This window comes from Acipenser ruthenus, chromosome 2 (assembly GCF_902713425.1).
Source record: "Acipenser ruthenus chromosome 2, fAciRut3.2 maternal haplotype, whole genome shotgun sequence".
NCBI lineage: Eukaryota > Metazoa > Chordata > Actinopteri > Acipenseriformes > Acipenseridae > Acipenser > Acipenser ruthenus.
The window spans coordinates 73716819-73741556 of record NC_081190.1 but is presented as its reverse complement, the minus strand read 5'-3'; the positions used below and the strand labels follow the sequence as shown (position 1 = coordinate 73741556).

General features: G+C 38.1%; 1 protein-coding gene across 3 annotated transcripts in view; it reads right to left on the bottom strand.

Moving 5' to 3' along the window:
* Positions 1 to 24738, bottom strand: part of LOC117409325 (rap1 GTPase-GDP dissociation stimulator 1) — a 67589-nt gene that overhangs the window by 13278 nt on the left and 29573 nt on the right. For 2 of the 3 annotated variants that reach the window (XM_034015188.3, XM_034015190.3), the window contains exons 4-6: positions 20033 to 20158; positions 7595 to 7741; positions 492 to 620 (exon numbers count right to left, since the gene is read on the bottom strand). In XM_034015188.3, the coding sequence (XP_033871079.1) occupies positions 492 to 620; positions 7595 to 7741; positions 20033 to 20158 (402 nt within the window). The remainder of the gene's footprint in view (positions 1 to 491; positions 621 to 7594; positions 7742 to 20032; positions 20159 to 24738) is intronic. The other variant, XM_034015191.3, reaches the window with a different exon arrangement.

Genomic DNA, 24738 nt, shown 5'->3' with positions numbered 1-24738 from the left:
TGGTGGTGTATTGCTGTATTTAGATTAGGGTGCTTCCCTTAATGAATTTGCCATAGCTATAAATGTGGACCAAGGGTTCTGTTATATCCATATGTTCGGTAATCTTCCAATAGAAGGGGTAATGCTAATTTTCAGTCTTTACTGGTAATAGTTAGGGACTAGAGAATAATAATGATAATAACAACAAGAAGTAAACAATATAATGGTTGAAAGATTGTGTTTGTAAACAAAGACGGTATTCATGCAGGTTAAACAAATACGTATACATGAGAAGAAACGTGTATTTTAAAATATATGAATGTTTTTTGTAAATGGAATGAATGTTAAATAATCATTCATTTTTGTATAAAATCATTCCAGATGAAAGTGTTTATTGAATAATTAATCATGTTAGGAGCAGGCGGGGCTGGGGATTATTTAATGCCATGCCATGTCCCCAAAAGCCTTTGTTAAATCTGATCACCCTGCGTCTTGATTCCTTAACGGCTTACCAAGTTCTGCCAGGTTTCCAAACGCAATCAAACACATCTCCGTTAGCGGCGTGTTCTGGAAATGGACCCCAAGCAGCTTTACAAGGGTAGGAATCACACCCATGTTGATCAGCTGTGCCTGCAACGAATCTGAAATAAAAAAAAGAGGACAGTGATTAAAATATGATTTACTATCTGGTGAGACATAAAGGGTGTTCCTTTTAAAGAACTATTTCAGTAAATGGTTTGATAGTCTATGAAGCTGCAAACTGAGATTGATGACCAATTTAAGCAGCACAGCATCATGCTTAGAAGGAAACCAAGAGAAAAACAGTCTGGGTTACAGCTGGGAAGAAAATGCAAGATGATAACAGCGGTTACGTTTGAAAACAAAAAAGAGCAGGGACTATAGGATGTCACTTCAGAGTTTTTAAATGTTCCCTAATCAAACTTCAGCTGCTGACGACCAGATTTTGCATAAGAATGAAAGCTACCTGTGGACATCAAAAAAGAACAAGACAAATATTAGCCTTTTGATAACCCTGTGCCAGTTGTCCAGGTCTTGACTTACTGAGAAGGTGGTATCTGTATCCTTAGGGAATGTAACTGCCCTGACAGTACAGGCTCAATGATGTCAGACCATCTGAAACTGTTCACTAACCGGATTAAAGACCGTTTACATGCCAAGAAATGCAGACTCCTTATTCACTGTGAAATGAGCTATGCTTGTAGATATTGATTCTGGGATCTTGTGCACACAGTAATTACAACCAGTATACAACCTTGGACGGCAACCTCTGGGTATATTTTCTTTTATGGTTCATAGATATGATTGACATAAAGGCTGACAAATACAGTATTCAGAGTGTAATAAAATCTATGTTATGTGCAGTGCAAAGGTAATCGACATTCCCAATAACTGAAGTGATATTTGAATAGCATATAACACGGTTTTCTTTTCCTGGTTTATGAGACAGACACATGAATACAGTCGGCGCTCTGATTACATTTTAACAGTATCAAAATGGCTGGCTGGGTGACTGACTTGACTGACATAACAGAACTGGGATTATATTTTCAAGGATCAAGGAATGCCTGGACACTAAATCAGTGCATTAAGTGTTTTATTTATCTGTAAATGGCTGAACAATATTTTAAAGCCATTTTGGCCAATTTCAAATGCAGAAAACCTGTTACGAAAGATGCTGGCTTTTACAACAGTTGCAGTTGATGTGGTACATTGGTACCTCAACAATGCAGTTCAGGGTCAATGCCATCTCTCCCTCCTGAATCATTTTATTAATATTAATGCATTTTCTAATCACTCAGTTTAACTGGGTGACTAATCAAGGGCTATAAAGGATTTGTGTTTCAATAGACACATTAATTCTGCTTACTGATTTTTGGGCCTTTTTTCCTTTACTTAACAAAACCCAGATCAGCAGGCTGTACACAAAACAGGCATCATTTCCGATAACCGAGAGCTTTCAAATGACCTGCGGCTTCCACTGCAAGTAGTGGAGATGAATTAAGTGCTTGTGAAAGGTGGCAGATGGACAGCAGAGAAGATGCTTCCCTTGATCGATCAGCTGAGCAGATATGTCAAAGGCAACCACAGTGGAAGCTTTCATAAGTATAAAGGAGTTGTAAAGTAGCTCAGTACCTATGGCTTTCACAAGAGACTGTCACTGACTGTACTAAAAAGTGCTAATAATGGTGAAGGGGCTAAGACCCCAAAACACACTTCATACATGTTGACAAACTTGATACTAACCATTCCTCTCACGTTCTGTACATATCCATGCAATATCAGGAGACCCTAGCATGCAACCAAGTTGTTGCTAGTTTTCTGTTTGTCATCTAAGCATGCTCTGTATGGATGAGGAAGACGTTTTCCTTTGTTACTAAAGGTTCTTACACATACTTTGGTTTGGAAGGTGTGTAGCTGCATCCCAGTGTTGACTTAAGAACATGTGAATAAAATATCAAAATGCTTACATGGAAATTATATTGCAAGGATATGGGCTGCACAAGAGGCAGAAATGCTAAGCAAGGAGTTTCTCTTTAATGCAGAAGGCAACAGCTAGAGAGAGAAAACTCTACTCAAATATACATTTTTTAAGAACTTTGGATACCTGTGTAAATACTGGTGCCATTGTATTATGTACTATTTATTTACAGTAACTCATTTGTTTAATAATAAGAAAAAGCTATGGCAAACATTTATAAAAGGGATTTAAGTTAAAGTGTTAAATTAGTTCAAAGCAGTCGTTCACAGAGCATTAAACCATCTAGGGAAGGAAATAATTGGCAGATTTAAATAAGGAAGAATTGAAAGGAAGCATCTGTATATGTAAGAGCTAAAATCAAAACCTTTGAAGTCCTGAAAAAAAATAAAGATCCAGTTAATACCATTTCCCCAGAGGAAGAGCAATCCAGCAGTCTTTCTATACAGGAGCTGAATGAGAAAGCCTAGCTGACAGGAACATGGCTTGCTTCAATGACACGTTAAACCAGGAAGACAGCTGTTAAAGTCAGCACACATTTGACCAGGACTCCTGCTAAGCCATTAAGGACTTGCAATGTCAAGATGGAATGGAGCCTTTCACAGATGCTATTACTTTGATAGAGTACTGGACAAACAAGCCACATGCATTTAGCCACAGCACACACAGCTATAGTTTGTAAGCTACTTGCAGCATATAAAGGAGCCATTAGTTGAATGATTGCATACATACAGGTAAAAGTGTGTGCTTCTTAATGTTTTACATATCATTACAAACATTAAAATATGTGACCTGTTAAACCAACTTATAAACCAACTTAATCTTTTTATACTAGAAAGCAGACTGCTAAAAAAATGTAGCCACGCACTGTTGAAATTCAGCTAAACTGAAAGAATCTTTAGTTCTGCCTTGACATCATGACATGTGGGTTACCAAAACCGTTCCACATCAAGATGGACTTGCCTTTCACCCTTCAATATAACAGGGCCATGCTTATCCTGCTGATTGAGGGTACATTGTAAAAAAGTAGCAGCTTACTCTTGGCTACAAATAAAGATACTCCAATACCGTAAGGTGGTGGAAATTTGTTGTAATCTTAATAATTGGTTTTAAAATGAATGTGTAGTTAAATCAATCAATTGAATGTGAAATGCGAGTGTAGTGATTGCCTACAAACACAGCAGGAAGGTAAAAATAGGTCATTTAGCTTTATGGGAAATTATTTGCCTAGAAAAATTACATGATGGTTGTTTAGTGGACCCTCTCCTCCTTTTTTTTTTTTAATCAACTTGACTGTTGAAAGCCATATCAATGTAGCATAAGAATCTAGATTTTAGTTTCCATGTTTATCTATGTACTAGATACATTTATTTTAAGTTTGTTATGAACTGTGGCACCCAAGAAAGGTGCTGGCAACACTGAAGATGGAAGCCCTCTCCATTTATCAACAGAGCAGGGACACTGGGCTCCCGAGTGGCGCATCCAGTAAAGGCGCTCCTCGCAGGATGTGCCCTATAGCCTGGAGATCGTTGGTTCGAATCCAGGCTATGTCACAGCTGACCGTGACCGAGAGTTCCTAGGGGGCGGCGCACAATTGGCTGAGTGCTGCCCGGGTAGGGAGGGCTTAGGTCGGCAGGGGAATCCACGGCTCACCGCGCATCAGCGACCCCTGTGGCCGATAGGGCGCCTGTGGCTCTGCAGCGGAGCCGCCAGATCTGTGTTGTCCTCCGGCACTATAGGTCTGGTAGCATTGCTGTGGATCTGCAGTGCGAAAAATGACGGCTTGGAAGGAGCACGTTTCGGAGGACGCGTGTTTCAGCCTCCGTTTCCTGAGTCGGCGGGGGGGTTGCGAGCGGTGAGCCGGGGATACAGATAATAATTGGGCATGCTAAATTGGGGTGAAAACCGGGGTAAAAATAATTGGCGACGACTAAATTTAAAAAAAAAAAAAAAAAAAAAAACAGAGCAGGGACACCAAAGCAGTGTCAATGTCGGTCCTCTTAGGGGTGAAGGTGCAGTTCAGACTCCATGTCCCCCTTTCTTTGAGACTGCCTACAGAAGGTGGTCGATTGTCTGCTGGTTTTGAAGCCACTGCAGGTGTGGACTGAAGAACTACACTAGTTAGCCACAGCACACACAGCTATAATAAAAATAATTGGCAACCATTAAATTAAAAAAAAAAAAAAAGAAAAAACAGGCGCTTCAGGATGTTCCCAGACTCTGATTTGACTGTACGTATGGACTAATATTGGTATACTTCTTTATGTATAGAATTAGGGCTGTGCAGGACCTAATTTAGAGCTTTGAATAAGATGCATAAAAAAATGTATTTCATAAGCCCCACAGCTTAATAATTAAGCCCTGAATGCTTCTGTAGGCACTTTTTGGGGGTTTTGTTTTTGTTTTAAATAAAGCAATAAAACACTTTCAGATCTTCTAGTTAATAGGAAACAAAACAAAACAAACAAACGGAAAAAAAATCCATTCAGGCTACTTATGCATAATCTGATAAAACATTTTCTGGAGAGACTTCTTTTGGAGACTCATTTGAGTTTCAGGGAATATGTATAGGATAGCTGATTCCAGGCTATTAAGTATGTTTTTTTTTAATTTTATTTTTTATCCAATAAGCAATGTCAACGCAAATAGCCCGATATGCTGGCGATGGCAGGAGATATTGTACCGATCGTAACCAATAGCTATGTTATTTTTACCACAGCATTTAAAACTTCATTTAATTTGGTTATTTAAGTGCCCTACCCTCTCAACCAGAAAGCCATTGGGGCTATTTTTATTAAGTTTGTATTAAACACATGCAAGCTTACACAAAGCAAATGCAACAATTCAGTAAGAAGTCCAAGGGTGTCGGTGCAGTGTTTACTACAACTACATGATTCTTGTTCTTTTCCATTATATATGTTTTTTAGGTATCAAGTTATCAAGAGGTAGAATAAGATTTGTCCATCGGCAACCTGAGTTTGTCTTTAATTCAAATATCAATGCAAGTCACCTTGTATCCCTGCAGCTTCAGTGGTAACCGACTTCAGTATGAATCAAGTTCATAGGTTTTATTTTTTGTATCCCGCTTAAATGTATCTTTGAAATTGAGCACAGCCGAGGGATATACATCCTCAAATACACCTGGGAGTCCACGCTATGGCCTAGTTACAATGTGAAAATACTGCAGTCAGACAAAGAATTAAGCTATACTTAGAAGCATGAGGAAATAAAGACATACAGATTAATTAGACAAAAAATGAGTTAATTGGAGCTAAGAATGTGCAACAGTGTACAGAGAAAGTCAACAAATATAATATAGATGGAACTACCAATCCAAACATGTCCACTAATGTTAACAAAATCAACTACTTCTTATAAACCAAGGAGCCCTGCTGAAGCAAGACAGCTGAAACTGGAATGCAGTAATTAGGGGTACCTGCTGCTAAACCTGTGAGTCTGTCAGGGTCAGGACACTAACATAGCATTTAGTGGGAACATGGGAAAAGCATGCAAACATTGAATTTTACATTGCCAGCTTCTACATTGCTGGGATACTGTACTGTTCCTACAATAGCTCAAATATGTGAAATTATGCTTCTTTAATAAGCGCAACACATGACTAATACATTAATAGAAGTGACAGATTAAATTTAGTTTTATTGAATGTAACCTTACACCAGTGCAAAACTGTTCCTATACTTTGTCTCTAGAAGCTGCTGTACAAATTGTTTGGAAAAACTGCTTTGTGAACTTTTCAGGATATAGGTTATTTTTTATACTGCAGTTTAAATGTATTTTTTTCCTGTAGAGTAAAACTACAACAAAAAAATAGACATATCTGCTTACTTACATGTTTATACACTTTAGTAAGTAAAGCTGCTATTTTAAATCACTTTTGACTCTAGTTTCCCTAGTACCTTGCACCTGTATTTTTTATTCCTCCAAATGCATATGGCTTGTGTCTCTTATCAACACTAGTTTTAACTTCTCCAAAGTCTCAGTGTATCAGCTGAACCCAGACAGTCAAGAAAGCAGTCATGCAGAATGTCACTCATATCAATCAACCTGAACAACACTCCTCACTGCTTTATTATACAAACTGCAGTCTGGAATTACTGTAATGAATGGAACTTTTATAACAAATTCTTGAAAATCTGAAATCGAGGTTGTTATTTATTTTTTTTTTTTACACGGCCCCTTCATTATTAAGATCCAACAGCTTAAGTCCTTAACTGTGTCGAGAAGTTCATTTTTAAAGCTGTTGACCCAGACATGCTTTGATCTTTAGAGGTAATGAGCCCCTAGGCAATTATTACTACACTTACACTATTCTTGGTCCATTTAATGTATTCAAGCCATTTTATAAAATATGTTGTTTAAGATGCTATCTTGACATCTCCAGTATTTAAAACTTACACCCAAGACAAATCAGAAGGTAGCCTGCTAAAATTCTAGCAATACTAATCAATCTCTGTATAACCCAATATGACAAATTCGGATTTGACGATCAATTTACAGTATACAACCGAGTATAGATTATGTAAGGTTAATAGAGTTTACTACTTGTACAGCTGCTGACAATTCAGTCTAATAAAAAAAACAAAAAACACCACTAAGCTGATGGTCAAAGAGAAGAAATCAAGGCTCCATTAACCTCTTTAGGCCAAGCAACTGGTGACAGTGCAGGTAGATGTTCAAGACAACGGAAGACAGAGCAGGATAGGTAGTGAAGAATATTCTTAACCCTTTCCACCATATAAAAGCATTAAGCAAAACCAAAATGAGTATTTTTGTCAGCTCAGACCATCATCTCCCTTAATACTTTTGATGGCCGTACAAAGCAGCCCATGACTACTTCTTGACACATCTACAGTATTTACTTTACTGAATTTACTGAATTTTCTGAAAGTAGATATTATTTCAAATGGATGGTTGCTTCAGTTTGTAATGAGGAAAGGGTTAACATTTAAGACAGCATCAAGAAACCAGACATGGTCTCATACCAGACACGACTTTGATTGTTTGATTTGAATGGGATTCTTAATATAAAAACACTCTCAGAAAAAAAACAGCATGTCGGTGGAACCGAAACATCTCTTATACAGTGTTGTTTATTACCATTATCATTGCTATAGTTCATCAGCATGCCACAAAAGACAGTCAAGAGCTTCTGATTGGCTGGGTCTGTATTTTGGGATAGCGACCTTATGTGGTCTGCTATTATCTGTGCACCCCCAGCATGGTCAACTGCACTCCTGCCCTCATCTGGAAAACAAAGAGTTAAAGTAAAAGGAAAAACACCTCTAAAATAATAATAATAATAATAATAATAATAATAATAATAATAATAATAATAATAATAATAATAATAATAATAAAGATATAGGGAATGCATTAGTGATCATGAATAGTGCATCAAGTTACATTTGTCTTTAGCAATTCTTAGTCTTGGCAACAAGTTATGGTTACAACTGTTACAGCATTTCATTTTTCAGATGTACAGCTATGGCCAAATGTTTTGCATCACCTAGAATTTTATGATTGAAACATTATACAAAATAAAAAACCAGAAGCCATAATAGTAGTACAATATTTCATGATAGATTTCAAACTACAAAGCGGTATCTAATTCAATATGTTACTGTCACATTATTCAGGTTTCATTCGACTTTATGAAGCAAAACTTGTTAATTTTATAGGGTGATGCAAAACTTTTGGCCATAGCTGTATTTAATAATAACAATAAGAAAAAATAGAGTAACAATTCAATTCAATGCATCATCCTACACCAAATTTACAAGATCAAGAAAATATATTAAATACTGCTGGAAAAAAAATTCACAGATTACCATGTCAATGCAACTAAATGTAAATATTCCATTGTCTGCTTGTGTTGGTGGGTGTTTCCCTGGCAGTACTGTGGCATGTGGGCAAATGGACTTATATTCACTATAGCCAGTTCTGACACCAGAGCTAAATGAGTATCCTGGAAGCTTTACCTCAGTATCTAACAGTTTAATCTTATTATTATTATTATTATTATTATTATTATTATTATTATTATTATTATTATTATTATTATTAATTGAAAATAATAATAATAATAATAATAATAATAATAATAATAATAATAATAATAATAATTTTACAGGCAAATCTTAGGCAATGCATTTCATGATCAAGGGGAAACTAAAATAAAACAAAACAAAACAAAAAAATCAATTAAAAATATATTTTCCTTTTTGATGTAATATCCTGTACGGAACATTTCATTGCAAATCCTCCTCTGCATGAAAACACCACATTAATCTCCTGCAACAAAAAAATGTAAAACAAAGGCAGAGACCATATATAAGCTGTGAAGTCTTACTAATAAAAGATTAGCACTTCAGTGCAATTTGTATTTCTATTTCCATTATATAAGCAGGGACATTGGCTGACTGCCATAATAGTAGCAATTACCTAAAACGAAGAAAAAGAAAAAATAAAAACACACAGTGGGCAATGATTTTAGGCATTTGTATATAATCAGAGGCAGATGCTATTTCCATTTTACATTAAGTCAAGAACTGCTGCGCAGGAAGGAAGAGGGAGGTGGCACATTGAGAAAAAAACTAACATTTCCAAGACAGAATTAAGCTAACAGGGAACACAATGCCAAGAGATAACAGATACAAGAAATATCGTCAACAGCAGACAATTTTAAGTATCTATTGACGAAAGCTTCTGATAGATCCACAGTAACCCCTTTATCCAACACATTCAGAGGTTATATTTTACCATCAATTAATATTGTTTGACCTTTGGCCTTGTTTTTCCAAAGCATTCACTCATGATTTCAACATCCCAAATAGCAAATACTCCTGGATGGCTGCTATCGCAAGTTCAGCAGCAGTTCTAGGGTTAATGCAAGAGATCAACATCTGAGGGTCAAATCAGTCAAGAGCCAGTGTTCTATTATGTCAGGGGACTGGGTTGAGATCTTACTGCAAGCCATGTGTGCTGGAGCACCATCATCTATGATGGCTTGTTGGTACACACAGATGGAAGGCTCTGGTCACTATTTACACAATGTTTAACGTAAATTAAGTATGCAGTCCCGAAAACTTTTTTCAACTGTTTTAGAGAAGGTTAGAGGCTTATCCACACAGGGTCAGAAAAATGTAATCTAATATTTTTTTTTTATTTTAATGAAAGACAATAGTGTACTACTGTCAATGGTGGAGTTTCCAAGAGTGTTTTTTTTTAGCTCGAGAAAAATGTCTTGTGTAAAATGCTTTTTTGGGTTTCCATTCGCAGTTTATTTTACTCGAGTAAACCCGGCTTTTCACCCGACGTCATGCAAATGAAGGGGAAAGGTGGGGGTTGATATGTAAGTTTGCAATGCGTAAAGTACTCGGGCTGTTTTTGAAGATTAATAGTGAAATTTTGTGAAAATTAGGTTTTCATGCACAGAGAACTGGTACACGAGTGAATCTAAGCTGCTGTAATAAAGCAAAATACCTCATGCCTGTTTGGTTAATAATGTGTTTTACTGCTCTTGTCCAAATTGTTTTTTAAATGTCATTGGCGGGGTGGCATGTCGTTAGTATTGAATCTGGTTTCAACTAATTTAACTTACGATTCATTCGTTAAAAATTAACTGGGAGGTATAAAATGAATCTGACCAACACAGGTATTGCAGATCACCATGGCTGAAAACCGGCGAAGACGTAGGATTCTAAAGCTCTGTGCCATGTATGCTCCCAAGGCTGTCTGGATTGGGAACAGTGGATGTTTTCCCTTTGTTTCGGGAGTTTGAACCTCCAAACATCCTCTACTAGCAAATCCTTATGCATACTCGTCCAAATTTGCTGGTGGGAAGAGGTTCTGCATCACTCTTTCACATATCTGAAGTGGATAGAGTCCTTTCGCATCACCAGGGCAACATTCAGCATTATAGTGGAACTGGTAAAGGAAGATAAGCAGCCAAAAAGGAATTACGTATGGCCTCCTGTGCCAGTGGAAAAAATGAGTGGCGATTGCTCTGTATAGGCTGGCATCCTCAGCTGAGTACAGGGTTAGGGTTACTTAGCTGAGTACAGGGTAGTTGGCAATGTGTTTGGATGCATAAAACCACAGTTCATCGCTGTATTTAGTTTGTCAACTCCCTTGTTCAGAGGCACTGGAACATGACCATAGCTATGTCAGATATAACTGAAGCAAAAAGCATTGCTCTGTGTGTCGGTGAGAAGCACGGGTTGCCCCACGTAATAGGTATGATTTATGCTACCCACATTCCCATCAAAGCACCATGGCACTGTCTGAGAGATTACCTCAACAGAAATACTAGGCATATTTCATTCTCCAATCAGTAGTGGGTGGCAGGTAAATGTCATGAATATTACTGTATTTGTGTATTACAGGTATATATACAGTGGTTTGCAGAAGTATTCACCGCCTACCAATAATGTCACATTTTGTTGAATTACAAATAACATACGCAGTTTTTCAAACAAACTTTTTTTATTCAAAGCTGTAGTGGTTAAACTGAACACTGTTATATGAGGAGGAGGTTAAATGTCAGCAAAACTTGCAAAGAAACTGTATAAAATTAAATTTACTGGTTGCATAAGTATTCAGCCAGTACTTGGTAGAAGCACTTTTTGCAGCAATTACTGCTATGAGTCTTTTTGGATAGGTCTCTACTAGCTTTGCACAATAGAATGGTGAAAATTTTGCCCATTTTTCATAGGAAAATTGCTCCAGTTCTGATAATTTTTTGGGGGATCGTCGATGGATTGCAATCTTCAAATTTCACCATAAATTTTCGATTGGATTCAAATCAGGACATTGACTGGGCCACTCAGGAACATTCATTCTCTTCTTGTTCAACCACTCCAGTGTGGCTTTGGCTCTGTGCTTCGGGTCATTGTCCTGCTGAAATGTGAATTTCCTCCCTAGTTTCATAGTCTTGGCTGACTCAAACAGGTTTTCCTCAAGGATTCGCCTGTAATTTGCACCATCCATTCTCCCCTCTATCCTGACAAGCTTTCTAGTCCCTGCTGAAGAGAAGCATCCCCATAACATGATGCTGCCACCACCATGTTTCACAGTTGGGATGGCGTTGACTGGGTGATGCGCAGTGTTGGGCTTGCGTCAGACGTAACACTTGGAATTTAGACCAAAAAGTTACATTTTTGTCTCGTCTGACCACAAAACCTTTTTCCACATGTCTGCAGTATCATCTACATGATTTTTCACAAACTCCATACGTGCTTTAAGATGAGGCTTGTTGAGTAATGGCTTCTTTCTTGCCACCTGTGCATACAGGCCAGCTTTATGTTGGGACCTGCTTATTGTTGATGTGTGAACACTGACTCCCATCTCAGACACAGACCTTTGCAGATCTCTCAAGGTCATTGTTGGCTTCAGAGTGACATCCCAAACCAGTTTCCTGCTTGCCCGGCTGCTCAGTTTGGGAGGGCGACCTGATCTGGGTAATGTCTGGGTGGTATGATGCATCTTCCACTTCTTAATGATGGACTTCACTGTGCTGAGGGATAATCAGCACCTTTGAATTTTTCTTGTACCCTTCTCCTGCTCTGTGCCTCTCTACCACTTTATCCCTGACTTGTCTCAAAAGCTCCTTGGTCTTCATGTTTGCTTTGTTGGATCACTTTGTGAGTTGCAGCTTGAAAGTCTTTATATACCTGAGGAAAATTATCTACAAGTTAAACCACTTTGACTACACACAGGCTGAAACCATTTCACTAATTTTGTGACCTTTCAAACAAATAATTTGCACCTGAGCTGATTCAGGGCTGCAGTAGCAAAGGGGATTAATACTTAAGCAACTGAGATTAAGCTGTTTTTCTCTGTAAATATTACTTATTTATATTCTATATGCATTTTTTAACTTTATCAATGTGGAGTAGTTTGTGTAGATTTGTGTAATTTGAAAGCGTCGTGGAGTAAGTTCAGGTGCCAACAAAATGTGAAAACTTTGCCGGGGGGGGGGGTGAATACTTCTGCAAACCACTGTGTGTACATATATATATATATGTGTGTTTACATAGGTCTTGACAACATCTCTGTAAGGAATATATTATGACTTTTCATGTAAAGTACCTTGTAAAGTCACAAATCCATCCATAATGTGTTAAAATACTGTTTATTTAAATAATTTTGACATGTCTTGTTCCTTTATTTCAAAGGTTTAGAGACATCTTGTGTGGCGTGCCAGGATCTGCACATGATGCTGCGGCACTCCGGACTTCAGGATTGTATACACGTCAACACGCACTTCCGCAGGTTAGTATTTCTAAGGGATTAATGTATTCTTAATGGAAATAAGCTACTCAGTTATGTGTATAATGAAAGGCAGTGTTAAGATTTAACATTTTCCTCATATAGGCCTCACTTAACAGCGTTTGTATTTAATGCTGTAGTTTCAAATTAAGCACTCAATATTAATACTTTAAGATGTTTGGGGGATGTCAGTAATGGCTCAAAATACAATAGATTGACTTTTGCATACATTTCACATCTATTTTACGATAGTAATATATATTCCCCTTTCATTCAGGCAATACAGCATACAGGGTATCAGGGTGTGCCCTTATATCTAGTCGTTGATGCTGCATACCCCCTACTTCCCTGGCTTATGAAACCCTATCCGTCCGGACATCTGACAGCTGCGGAGGAAGCATTCAACACCACGCTTGGGGGAGTACGGGTAGTGGTTGAACAGGCTTTTGGGCACTTGAAAGCGAGGTGGCGGATACTGCTGAAACGGACTGAAGTGCAACATGAGTTCGTTCCCAAAATTACCACTGCCTGCTGTGTCCTGCACAACCTGTGTCAAGAACAAAACAAGGTGTTCAGGAATCAGTGGCTGAAGCCTGTGAGACAAATAGGGTGGCTACCTCAGCCGGCAGTTTCAACTGGACACCAGCGATCTGAGGAGGCTTGTGCTGTCAGAGATTCTCTCCTTTATTTTATTTTGTTGTAATTACTGTTGTGTTAAATATTAATGATGTAAACAAATAACACAATCAATGCGTTCATTTGAAATTTTATTTTGTCTATTTAATTTACATAAAGTATTTTACTGTTGTGGGGTATGTCCTCCTCCCCTGGTACAGGGGCCTCTCTTTAAAGGGCGACCTGGACGGTGGATAGATCATCCCCTATTGGGGGGGGTGGGGGGGGGGGGGGTCAATACTGTCTTGGCTTGTGCCAGGAGAGGCCACAGCTGGGTCAGTGCCAATGCCAACTTTAGGTGGGTTGGATGTCGCAGCCTCATCCACGTTGATGAGTCACGCTGACGGTGACGCTCTGCCTGCTGGAACAGGACCTGTTGCTGTTGCATCTGGCGTCGCATCCGTCTCATCTTCTGTAGACTCGACTGCCTGTACTCCACTGCTGAAGGGTGTTGTTGTGATGGACGAGGGGAAGGAGGGAGAAAAATAGGAGGTTGAAAAAAAAAAAAAAAACACAACCACACACACACACACCATAGCAATATAGTTCATTTGACATATGTATACAGAATTCAGTAAACCGAAGACACAAAAAATGTATACAAATAAAAAAAGAGACTCACCTCCATCTGGCACATCAGATTGTGAATGTGCAGTCTCATCCACCGATTCCTCACCCATCGATTCTCCTTCTTCAGTTGCCTCATCAGTTGGCATCTAAACCGGTATGTTCGCTCACCTGTTGAGCTTGCAGTTGTGTACTACTGGAGGAGGTCGTGGCTGCTGACTGTGTAGCCTGATGGAGCGGTCTTAAAGTAATAAAATAAAAAGTATCACAATTACTTTTAAGAAACAGTACTGTAAGTTATGAATGTACATGTACACACAACAAGATATTACCTTCTTCAGATGCAGTGCGCTGGGAGGTGTCAATTAAGTGGGCAGCTGCAACTGCCACTGGGTGCTGTCCCAATAAACAATCCATGTCTTCCCAGAACAGAAACCAGGACCGTCCTGCTTCTCCCGAACGGCACCTCTTGCTCGTTCCTGCAGGTAGGACTGTTTCAATTTTTTTAATTTGTCCCTAGCTTGTGGGACTGTGCGCTCGATTCCTCTTTCTGAGAGGACATCAACCACTTGTTGGTACACATGCTTGTTACGCTGTTTCAGGCGATCAGGCTGGTTCAAAACATCCAAGTCACTAACTATACTTATTAATGCCTGGGTTTCCTCCTCGCTCTAGCGATTTTGAGTGGAAGGCAGATACGCATTGTCTTTGGACATAGCTTGGATCAAAAGCAAAGGAATCCAGTTACAGAGATTTAGTAAGCAGTTTACTTGCTCTTCGTGTTTAACTTTAGCGTAGTTTATACAGCAAGGGTATTCTCAAAAAGCTGCTTTAATACTATAACAAGGGCATAATGCAGTTTATGGTAAGTGGTTTTATACAGAACTGTAAACCCACAAGAGATATACAACATGATAGACCAGACGCACCAAAAAACAATAATAAAAAAAGCTGCCCGCATTATCATTAAGGTGAACTACACCACTGCTAACCATAAAACCGCCCATCAGCCACTTACTTTCTTCCGTCTTGGAATCCACAGTAACAACTTATCTGCTCCTCTGCAATATTTATAGTGATGTCACTTAAGGACAAACAAGCTCATTAACATTTACAAAACTGGGCGTAGATTTTCCCATGATTTTCATCATTTCCACGTGTAAATTGGCTGTTTTTTTAGGCCACAAACCTGATTTACATGAGTAATTCTCCCAAACACTGTAATCTGGGGATGCATAAAGATGCGTAGCAGCTCAATTCAGTGTGTTCCTTCTATTGTTTCCAGATTGTGCACATGGGATCAGTATCGACTTCAGAACAGCAACTGGACACAACATAAGCGACCAAACTGAGAAACAGATTGCATCTGTCTGGTTTGAAGTTAGAAAGATCAGCTACAGCTCCAAAATTGACTCTGCAACACCAGAACTGTCAGCTTCGTCATTGGGCATCTGTTATGTTCATTGATGAATCAAGATTTTAACTGTCCACTATTGATCGACTTGTATTGTTGAATATGAATTTTGGGGGTGGGGGGGGTCTTACTTACGGTGTGGGAAGAGATTTGTAGTGGAGGTTGTACATATCTTACTGTGCTTCCAATGGTGAATTTACAGCCCTACATAGAAAGTCTTGTAACCTGTAGCAAGACAATTTGCTGGTGCAACTGTTCTGATGCAAGATAATGCCTGATGTCATACTGCCAGAATTTTCAGGGGTTACAGTATATTAATCAGAAGTCTGTACCTTAATCCCAGAAAAAACATTTTGGACCTCCTAGGAAGTTGTGTTCGTCAATGTTGTAACCCACCCTGTGACATCAGATGGCTTGGTATTACACTGACTGAAGAATGGGGCAGTATCCCCCAAGACTAATCTGAAAAACTGATATTCAGCGTCCGAGTCTATGGTCGTTTTGATTTCCACTTGAACAATGTATTTATCAGTTCATTTCAGCGTGTAAAGAGTACTCCCTTGACATACTCAAATTTGATTCTTGTTGTTAATTGTGTTTTGGAACAATTCTGATTTGAAATGTTGCTCCTTTCAATTTCTGGAGTATCCAATAGTTAATTTATTAATAATTTAGATTTTGTCCACATAAATAATATTGAAAAAAATCCTTGGATTGAAATTATCCCTTTAATTCAAAAGACTGGAATTATGTTCCAGGTGCCACTGCTCCAGAAATTTCAGCTAATCTTTTTCTTTTTGTGAAGACAACCTTGAAATGAGTACATACTGCATCTGTTAATGCCTCTATTCAGGCAGTGTAAAATATAGTCTCCTTTTTGAATTTTAAAACACAAAGCAAAGAACAATAAAAATGCTAGAAGGACTAATGTGTCCTCTATGGTCATTTCAAGAGGCCTTGAGAGACGATGACTCATGTAAACTTAAAATAATTCTATCCATTTTACTGTCTCAGTTGAGAGCTATCGGTCACAGACTGTCAACTTGTATTGCAATCATTTAGGAGAACCAAAATACAACCGTCAAACCGATATAAGGCCCGCTAAAAAAATTATGCAGTTTCACAAAATTACATTGGTTTCAAAACTTTACAGAGAAAAAATGTAACTAAGGTGAAAAAAATGCTTGATTATTTAGAATTATCCCAAGAATAATCAGGCTTAACCCTTTGCAGTTCTATATTGGACCTGGTCCGACATTGCAATTTTCCCTTTCCGGTCCAATGCCGGACCCTGTCCGACATCATCAAAAAGATGTAAAAAAACAGGTCTCTAGTCGTTTTTTTCTCCGGAAAAAGCAGAGAAAACCATTCAAATGGCCAAGTGAGATCGAGAGGAGCTGAGAGAAGCCGAAAAAAAAAGGGGCGGATCTGAGCAATACACTTAGCCCCAGCACCACAGATATAACATGGACATAAACATAGCTGCTTCTTCATCCAGCACTCAAAGAATATCAGACATTTGCAGAGCTTTTTGAGATGTTATAGTAATAAAATAATGACTTGGATCGCATTATTGAGGAGTTTGGTGATAAAACGAGTGATCAGGAGATGACTTATCGGTATGCACTACTATGAAGAGATATGTGAAAAATACAGCAAAGAAGGGGTGGGGCAGGGCTGGAGATGCAGTACAGAGTGTCCTGTTGATATGCAGTGCCTTTTCAACCTGTTTTAATGTGAAAAAAATACTTTTAAAACAGTGAGTCTAAAATAAACTGCGTGTGTGAAAATAAATTGGACCTGACGCACTTGAGGCGTGCTGAATAAATGGACCACAAAGGGTTAATTTAATAGACAACTCTTATTCTTGACAGCAGGTCACATTTCTGTGGACAACTGCCAGGGCAGTTTATGTACTGTATGTCAGAGTGCAAATGCTTTCAAAACAGGCTCCCTAAAGCACAACACAGAAATGTATAAATGTATCTGGCATGAACAGTCACTTTTAATATGTAGGCCTATTTGACTTCAGAATCCTATAGCAGAACCTATCAAAAGGTTTTGGTCTAATTGGGCCAATGTTTGAGTAAGGTTGGAAACAAGAGCAGCTGCGGGTTCTATCACAGCTGGTGCCTCTCACTGCCTTGCCCCTGGACCACAGGCATGTAACTGGGGAAAGATCTCGCACGTTCAAGACAGCTGCCCTCTTCAACAGCCAGGGAGACAGGCCCCCAAGTCTGCATGATCATAGAAACCAGACAAGCCGTCAGCAATACCATTTGAAGTTTTGAACCAAGAATCCCAACTCCTGGTATTTAGAGGATGGACTTAATGACTTGGACACACACATACAGTAAAGACTGTGGCACAGTGTATAGAGCAACTGCACTCTCCTTTCTCGATTAATTGAAAACTCTCAAGCAGCTCATACACTGAAAAGATGCAATTACCTCACAGATTACTGGCACAACTACTAGTTGAGCCTCCCCATTCTTAGCAAGAGACCAGTTTTCTGGCTCCTGCAACCATCAAGGTGAAAACATTTAAACCCTCCAGGATTTTATGTTACTGGAGATCTCACAACATCAAAATAATGCAACTAATGCAATTCAGTATAAAAGCAAAGGATACAAATCCATTGCATAGCTAATTTGTTATTGCTAGTCTCAGTGTACTGTGATTTTGCAATGGCCATGTACAGTAGATTACTTCAGTTTACCATTTCTTATTGTTTTCTTTCTGTAAAACAATCAAAAGACACTGCATTCCTTTACGGTTACATGCAGAAATACTTATATGGGTAATTCTAAAGTAACATCACATACTCCCTAAAGGAACAGGTGTAGAGTTTGACTCCTGTACACTAAGGCCTCGTACACACACACTGCGGTTGGCTTGACAACTGTATTTACAAAAACCACTCGCTGTGGTTGTTTGTTGTACACACACACACACCTTTCATTACTGAAGTGAGTGCACTCCCTGTTTAAACAAACCACTGAACTCGGGCCATCATTACACGACCTTCGTTAGGTTTGTGTGTTTTTGTTTATGCTTTTGGAAGAAAGTACAGTACGTAATCGATCGAAAGCTCGTCAAGCACAGCTGTGCTCTTTTCTGCAAAACACACAGATGAGACGTTCGGTATCGGTGGAAAAACGAGTTGTGGTCGCACTGTGGCGTTTGGGGATACAAATTGTCCCATATTTTTTTATTAAGTTGCAAAACCAAAAATACAATTTTTGCGTTTTTTTTTTTTTTCTTACAACAGAATATTACACAATTGTACTTTGATTAAATAAAAAAAGTATATTATATATACACACACATTATTTACTACTGTTATGCCTTTACTATTCATCAATATTACAAAATCAACTTGGCTCATCAGGCACCTTTATATATATATATTTTTTAGCCATGTTTATCACACGGAAATGTCTGATAAACAATTACATCATTACTTGCACAGAAATCCACGAGCACCAACTATGGCTGTTTTACTGCAGTTTTAATACACACACACACACACACAGTTGCTGCACATTACGTAACCAAACGTCCAGTGGTTAAAGAAAAAGACTTGTAATCAAATCCCACCTCAGCCACTGACTCATTGTGTGACCCTGAGCAAGTCACTTAACCTCCTTGTGCTCCGTCTTTTGGGTGAGACATAGCTGTAAGTGACTCTGCAGCTGATGCATAGTTCACACACCCTAGTCTCTGTAAGTCGCCTTGGATAAAGGCGTCTGCTAAATAAACAAATAATAATAATAATAAACAAATAATAATAATAATAATAATAATAATAATAATAATAATAATAATAATAATAATAATAATAAACTGAACTTGCTACTTGTTCTGAACAGGATTAACTAGTGATGGTTGTCGCTGCCTGTGTGTACTTAACCCGTATTAAGAGCAAAAGGTGAACTCACAACCGCATTTAGGCTGTGTGTGTGCGAGTCCTAAGGTTATTTAAACTATAGTTATTTTTTGGTGCATGCTGCATCAATTGAGACTAACAAGAATACACAAACTAACTCACCACTAAAGAAATAATAATACTGTACTACCCTGATTACTGCTAACCACTTTATAAAATCAAACACAAACTAGGAATCACATTAACAATAACATTTGCTCTTAAGTTTTTGTCTTCCTGTTTTCACAGCACAGAACACTTCCAATCAGTTACATGTGGCAATGTCACCAGTTACACTAATGTACACAACAATGTCAACACTTTGTGATAAATACAGTACATTAGATTAGACAACGGACACTGCATACCCTACTTCTCCCCAGTCAAGTAGATGTTACCTTGGGATATTAAAAGTCTGATATTTGAAGTTAGAGAACTCTACAACATCTTTGGCTTCTCAACGACTCTTATGGAACTAGCTGTACAGAATGTGGCTTTTTCAGAAGGAATGGGCAGTTGTTTCCTAATCAAGTAAGGGTTAAATAAAACATTTAACGCACAATCTATAAAAACATTTTAAAAACAAAACAAACATGTGTTTAGATGTAAACGGATGGTAGGGTAGCTAATTGTTTGAATTAGTGCTGGGCAACCAGACAATTTTTTTGTGTTGATTACTTACGGCTATCGTAGCAGATGTTCCCCAGGGCCCGGCCTGTTTGTAGAAGCACGTCCTGATCTTTGCAGTTTAGCAGTTGCACCAGGGGCGGGATCAATCCGGCTTCCACACATGGGCTCCGCATGGATTCTGTAACAGTGCAGACATTTCATTAAAACACGTTGTTCTTTGTTAGTCATTCTCAGTTAACATGGTTAACCTTTCATTAACAATCTTTCCAACATTCACACAGACGCACAATCCATGCAGAGAAGGAGTTTCAAATGAGGTCTGAAACTTCTACTCACAACAGCACAAGACACATGAGAAGATTTGGGGCAAGTGCAAATAGGCACTCCTGTTTTCCAAAACTGGCGGAGATTATGGAAGGCTCAGAAGCTGGTTTGTAGGTTAGATAAAATAATGAACAGTCTAGGAATTAAAAAGATATTGCTTTTACATTAAAATTAATTCCCAGCTTGGCCACTGACTAACGCGTTGTGCGACTTTCAGTAAACACAATAACTTGACCTCGTTGTGCTTCGGTCACAGCTTGGAAAAACCAATAACTCAGTGAACCATTATCATCGTTGCAATCAAGTTTGCTTTTGTTCTGTCACACATATTTGGTGAGAGACGTATTGTGCATTCACTGACTTGTAATTAGCTTTACCAATTCATATACAGTGTTACTTTAAAAGGTGCTGAAAGAGATCCTTTTTAATACAATTTCCCCCCCGTTTAGTACAGAATGATACATCATTACTTTCTCTTAACTCGGTTCTGTGCAAAGACAACAGCACTGCAAGTAAAATAAATAACTTAAATAAGAAAAAGGGGAGTGCCAGGAAACATTTCGTATCATCTCAGATTCACTTAACTTTAATTTCCTTCCTCTTAATAGGAGCTCTCAACACCATTATCTAAAACAGGAGTGTTCAGCTTCTCAGGGGCCATTAACAGTTCATGGTTTTGATCCAGCCAACTACTGTATATAGCTTTATTGTGCCAATAAATGACAGCCAAGGCATGAGAAAATAGGTTTATTATATGAATGTCAAGTTTCTGCTTTAAAAAAATAAAAAATAATAATAATAAAAAAACCCTGGACTGCCTTGGCCCATGGAGGTAGACTTGACTACCCTTACTTTGTGTTACTGTCTGTTAATGCCCTGACCCTGGATCTAACTGTTTTTGATCTAGTGCTGGGGACCTCTTGTTTCCACCCTAACACCAATCGCTTTGTAGGCAGCAACCTCCTAAATAACCCTAACAGTCCTGAACTAGTTCATAGAGGGTCCATAAACTTAATCTCTGGCTATGAAATTCTGTTTAAATGTAAGAGTAGAAACAATCCGCACTATGAATCTACAGAAATTCTCCAGGTTTTCTACACCTCTTGCTTGCATAGTGTTCCTAACACTGGTATTAACTGCTGTTGATAAGGTTGCATGTCTTTGGGATGCTGCTCAAAACCTGTGGATAATAACTACAGGCTCAGATTTTTCTCCTCTATCTCTCTGCTCTTGTTGGGTCTTGTAAGGTATCCATGGGAACTAGATAGTACATGATGAAAGGTGAAAAGTAAATCACAACAGGAGTTTTCGTTTACCTGATAGACCATGCTAACTCTTAAAGTTCTTATTTCAGTTTTCTCGAATGCAAGCCATGTGACAAAAACCTTAGTTGCTGAATTTCAAAAATAGGTATTTACCTTTTCTTTAAATAGGTATTTATTAGGGATACACAGATAATCGGTAGCCTATCGGCATGGTGCGGCTATAGGGGACCCCCCCCCCAAATCGGCTATGGGCAGTTTGTTGTTATTTTAGCCGATAATGTACACCGATATTCATCCTTGAATTTCTTTCAGCACAGAATGTAATGTTTGGTCAGGCTCGCTTACTAATGATGCAAGAACACGAGACAGTCATTTGCCTTGCAGTACTGTGTAACATGCGATCAATCTGCAGTAAATGTGTCTCAAAAGAGCGGTGTTTGGTATTTCTTTTAAATAGCTGAAGAAAACAATAGGATAGCTGAGTTCTTTGCAGCAAAACAGACTTGATTCTAAACTAAATCCAACGATGAACTGTGAGTAACATATTATTGTGATGCTTTAAGAAAAAATGTAGGTTGAATCCTAAATAACACAGATGGTTTAAGTTATTATTATCATATTATTATTATTATTATTATTATTATTATTATTATTATTATACAATGTACTTCAAAATGACCTTTTGTAATTTTTGTTGACCTTGTTTAATCTGCACTGGTTGCAGGTGTTTTTGGAGGCATTTTGAAGCAGAGATTGATTACTGTGCCGTCTTTTTGTTCAGTAACAAATTCAAGTTTGAACTGGAAATTTAATATTTTTATGACATCTTTTTTTTGCTTAAGTGAACAATTTAAGTTGTGCTGCATTTTTAAGCAGTGTATGCTTAAAATAATAAATTCAACAAAAGTTGTTGTAGTTGACATTGTGTACACTACATTTTTTTATCTACTGTACAGTACAGAAGTTATAATAGGCAATGTTTGACAGCAAGTGGCTATAAAAGTTAGTCACATTATATAATTTTTTCTTCAGAAGTGTTTTTACTAGTACAAATGCAAAATGTTATTTTTGTGTGACTGTTGTAAAACAAATGTATAAACTGCTGTCAAGCACACAGTATAATACATTATTATTTGTATAAATCTTTGTAGTAAATGCAACAAGTAAACAATACCTCTTTATTTTTGTCATAAATACACAAGTATAAGATATCTGTTCATTTAACATCTATAATTATAAAACAGTTTAAATATAGGCCCTATGTCTTGTTCCAGTAGTTTACGATAGCTTACCTGCACTACCTATTACTATCAGTATCCAATCAGTATCGGCCGATATGGGCAGATAATCACCGGCTAATCGTTATCGGCCAAGAAAATCTTTTTCGGTGCACCCCTGGTATTTACCTTAAATATCTTCTTGCTATCGTTTTTATCACCTTTGATAACTTATCTCCATACTAGACCAATGTGGGTGCATGACAACGCAGGTGTTCGACAATTGCCTCCGATCTCACAAGCCTAAAGCCAGAATCGCTTTTATGCCGAGCAATCCAGAGCAGAAGTGGGTGGGCTACCGATCCTGTAATTTGATTAAAATGACAATGATCCCTGTTTTCGCGAAAACAAAATGTTAGTTGAGGTCCCAAACCATTGTGAAACTGTAAAAAAAGAGAATGGGATACTGCGGATACATATCTGGAAGCTGCATTTAAATGAGATGCTTCTGTGAGCAGGTCACGGATAGCTTGCATGGTGACGTCAGACTCCAAAGAAGATGGACACACAGGCAGTACTGCAGGGTATGAAAGAGCTGTTGCGTGTTTAATAACAAATAAAACATTTAAACAAACCGAATCACTTATACAAAACAAAACGTCACAGTGGCCAAAATAAACAGGACAAAACAGACATGTAACAAATAAACTAGTATCGTGCTGGTTTACACCCAGCATGCGTAGCAATTGTTTACTTTAAGGTTTCACTTCACTTACCACTCATCATGGCGACAATGAGAATACTAGTAAAATAATAGCTGAATGTCTCTTAATACATTATTTTAGTCTTTCTACATTATGTCTAATCGTATAATACATTGGTATGAGTGATGCAACCACACAGTATTGAGCTTATTTGCCACGATCATAATCGACTTGCATCCCTATTTTGAAAATGAAGTAATTTACTGCAGAAGTAGAGCCTGGTTTTGGAAACAGGCACATTTTAACTGAGGCTCAAGCCAGGTGTTTGAGGGCGAGATAAAGCCTCTTCGTCGTTTCTTGCCAAGTCTCAAAAGCCAGTCAGCAATCAGACTGCAGCTGTGCTTTGCAAGCTATTAAGAAAACAATTTATTATCCTGGGATCGCTGCTTTATGCTCATTTATAAGGTGCATGCCATTTTGAAACTGAGAATTGTTTTTAATCATTCAACCACATACACTTGAAGCAATGTCAAGGATTGAAAAATAACAATTAAATAATTCAGCACCTCTAATAGACATTTGCTGTTTTGGATTAAAAAGAAGAAACATATTTGACAATGTGTTAGGCTCTCTTACCCCCCCCCCCCCCCAACCCCCAACCCCACCCCACCTTTCAGGTCTGAGCTTTTTCAAAGCATTACATTAAACAGCACTAAATATTAATAGCTTATTGAGCAGTGTTGTCTTTCATGATGCATAATGGTAAAGGTTGTTGCTTTTCTTAATGCTGTCTCGGATTTAATATACACCAGCTGCCTACTTAATGACCTTTTCATGAAGCTCTCCCGGGTACCTGTGCATAGGGTATAGCCCAATCAATACAAAGTTTTGCAGATCATTAGGAAACTCCATTTTATGTTTTACTGCCTATGGAAAATATCAGATGATTATTTATTCACTAATGCCCATTGCTTTGATGTCTTTATCCAAATTGTCAAATTATCCCAGGTTACACAGTGAGTGATTGGTTGTGCTGAGATTTAAACCCCATGTCCCCATGCTTTTTAGCATTTGCTTCAACTGCAGTAAGTTATTTGAGGAATAATGTACAGTAATGCCTGCTCTGCCACTTACCTACGGTGAAAGGACTACATTAAGAGGAGATTATTGCTATTATAAAACAAAAACAACACTTACTTTGTATGTGCTGATATTATAATGTGCTGGCAATTAGTAACAAGCCTGCAC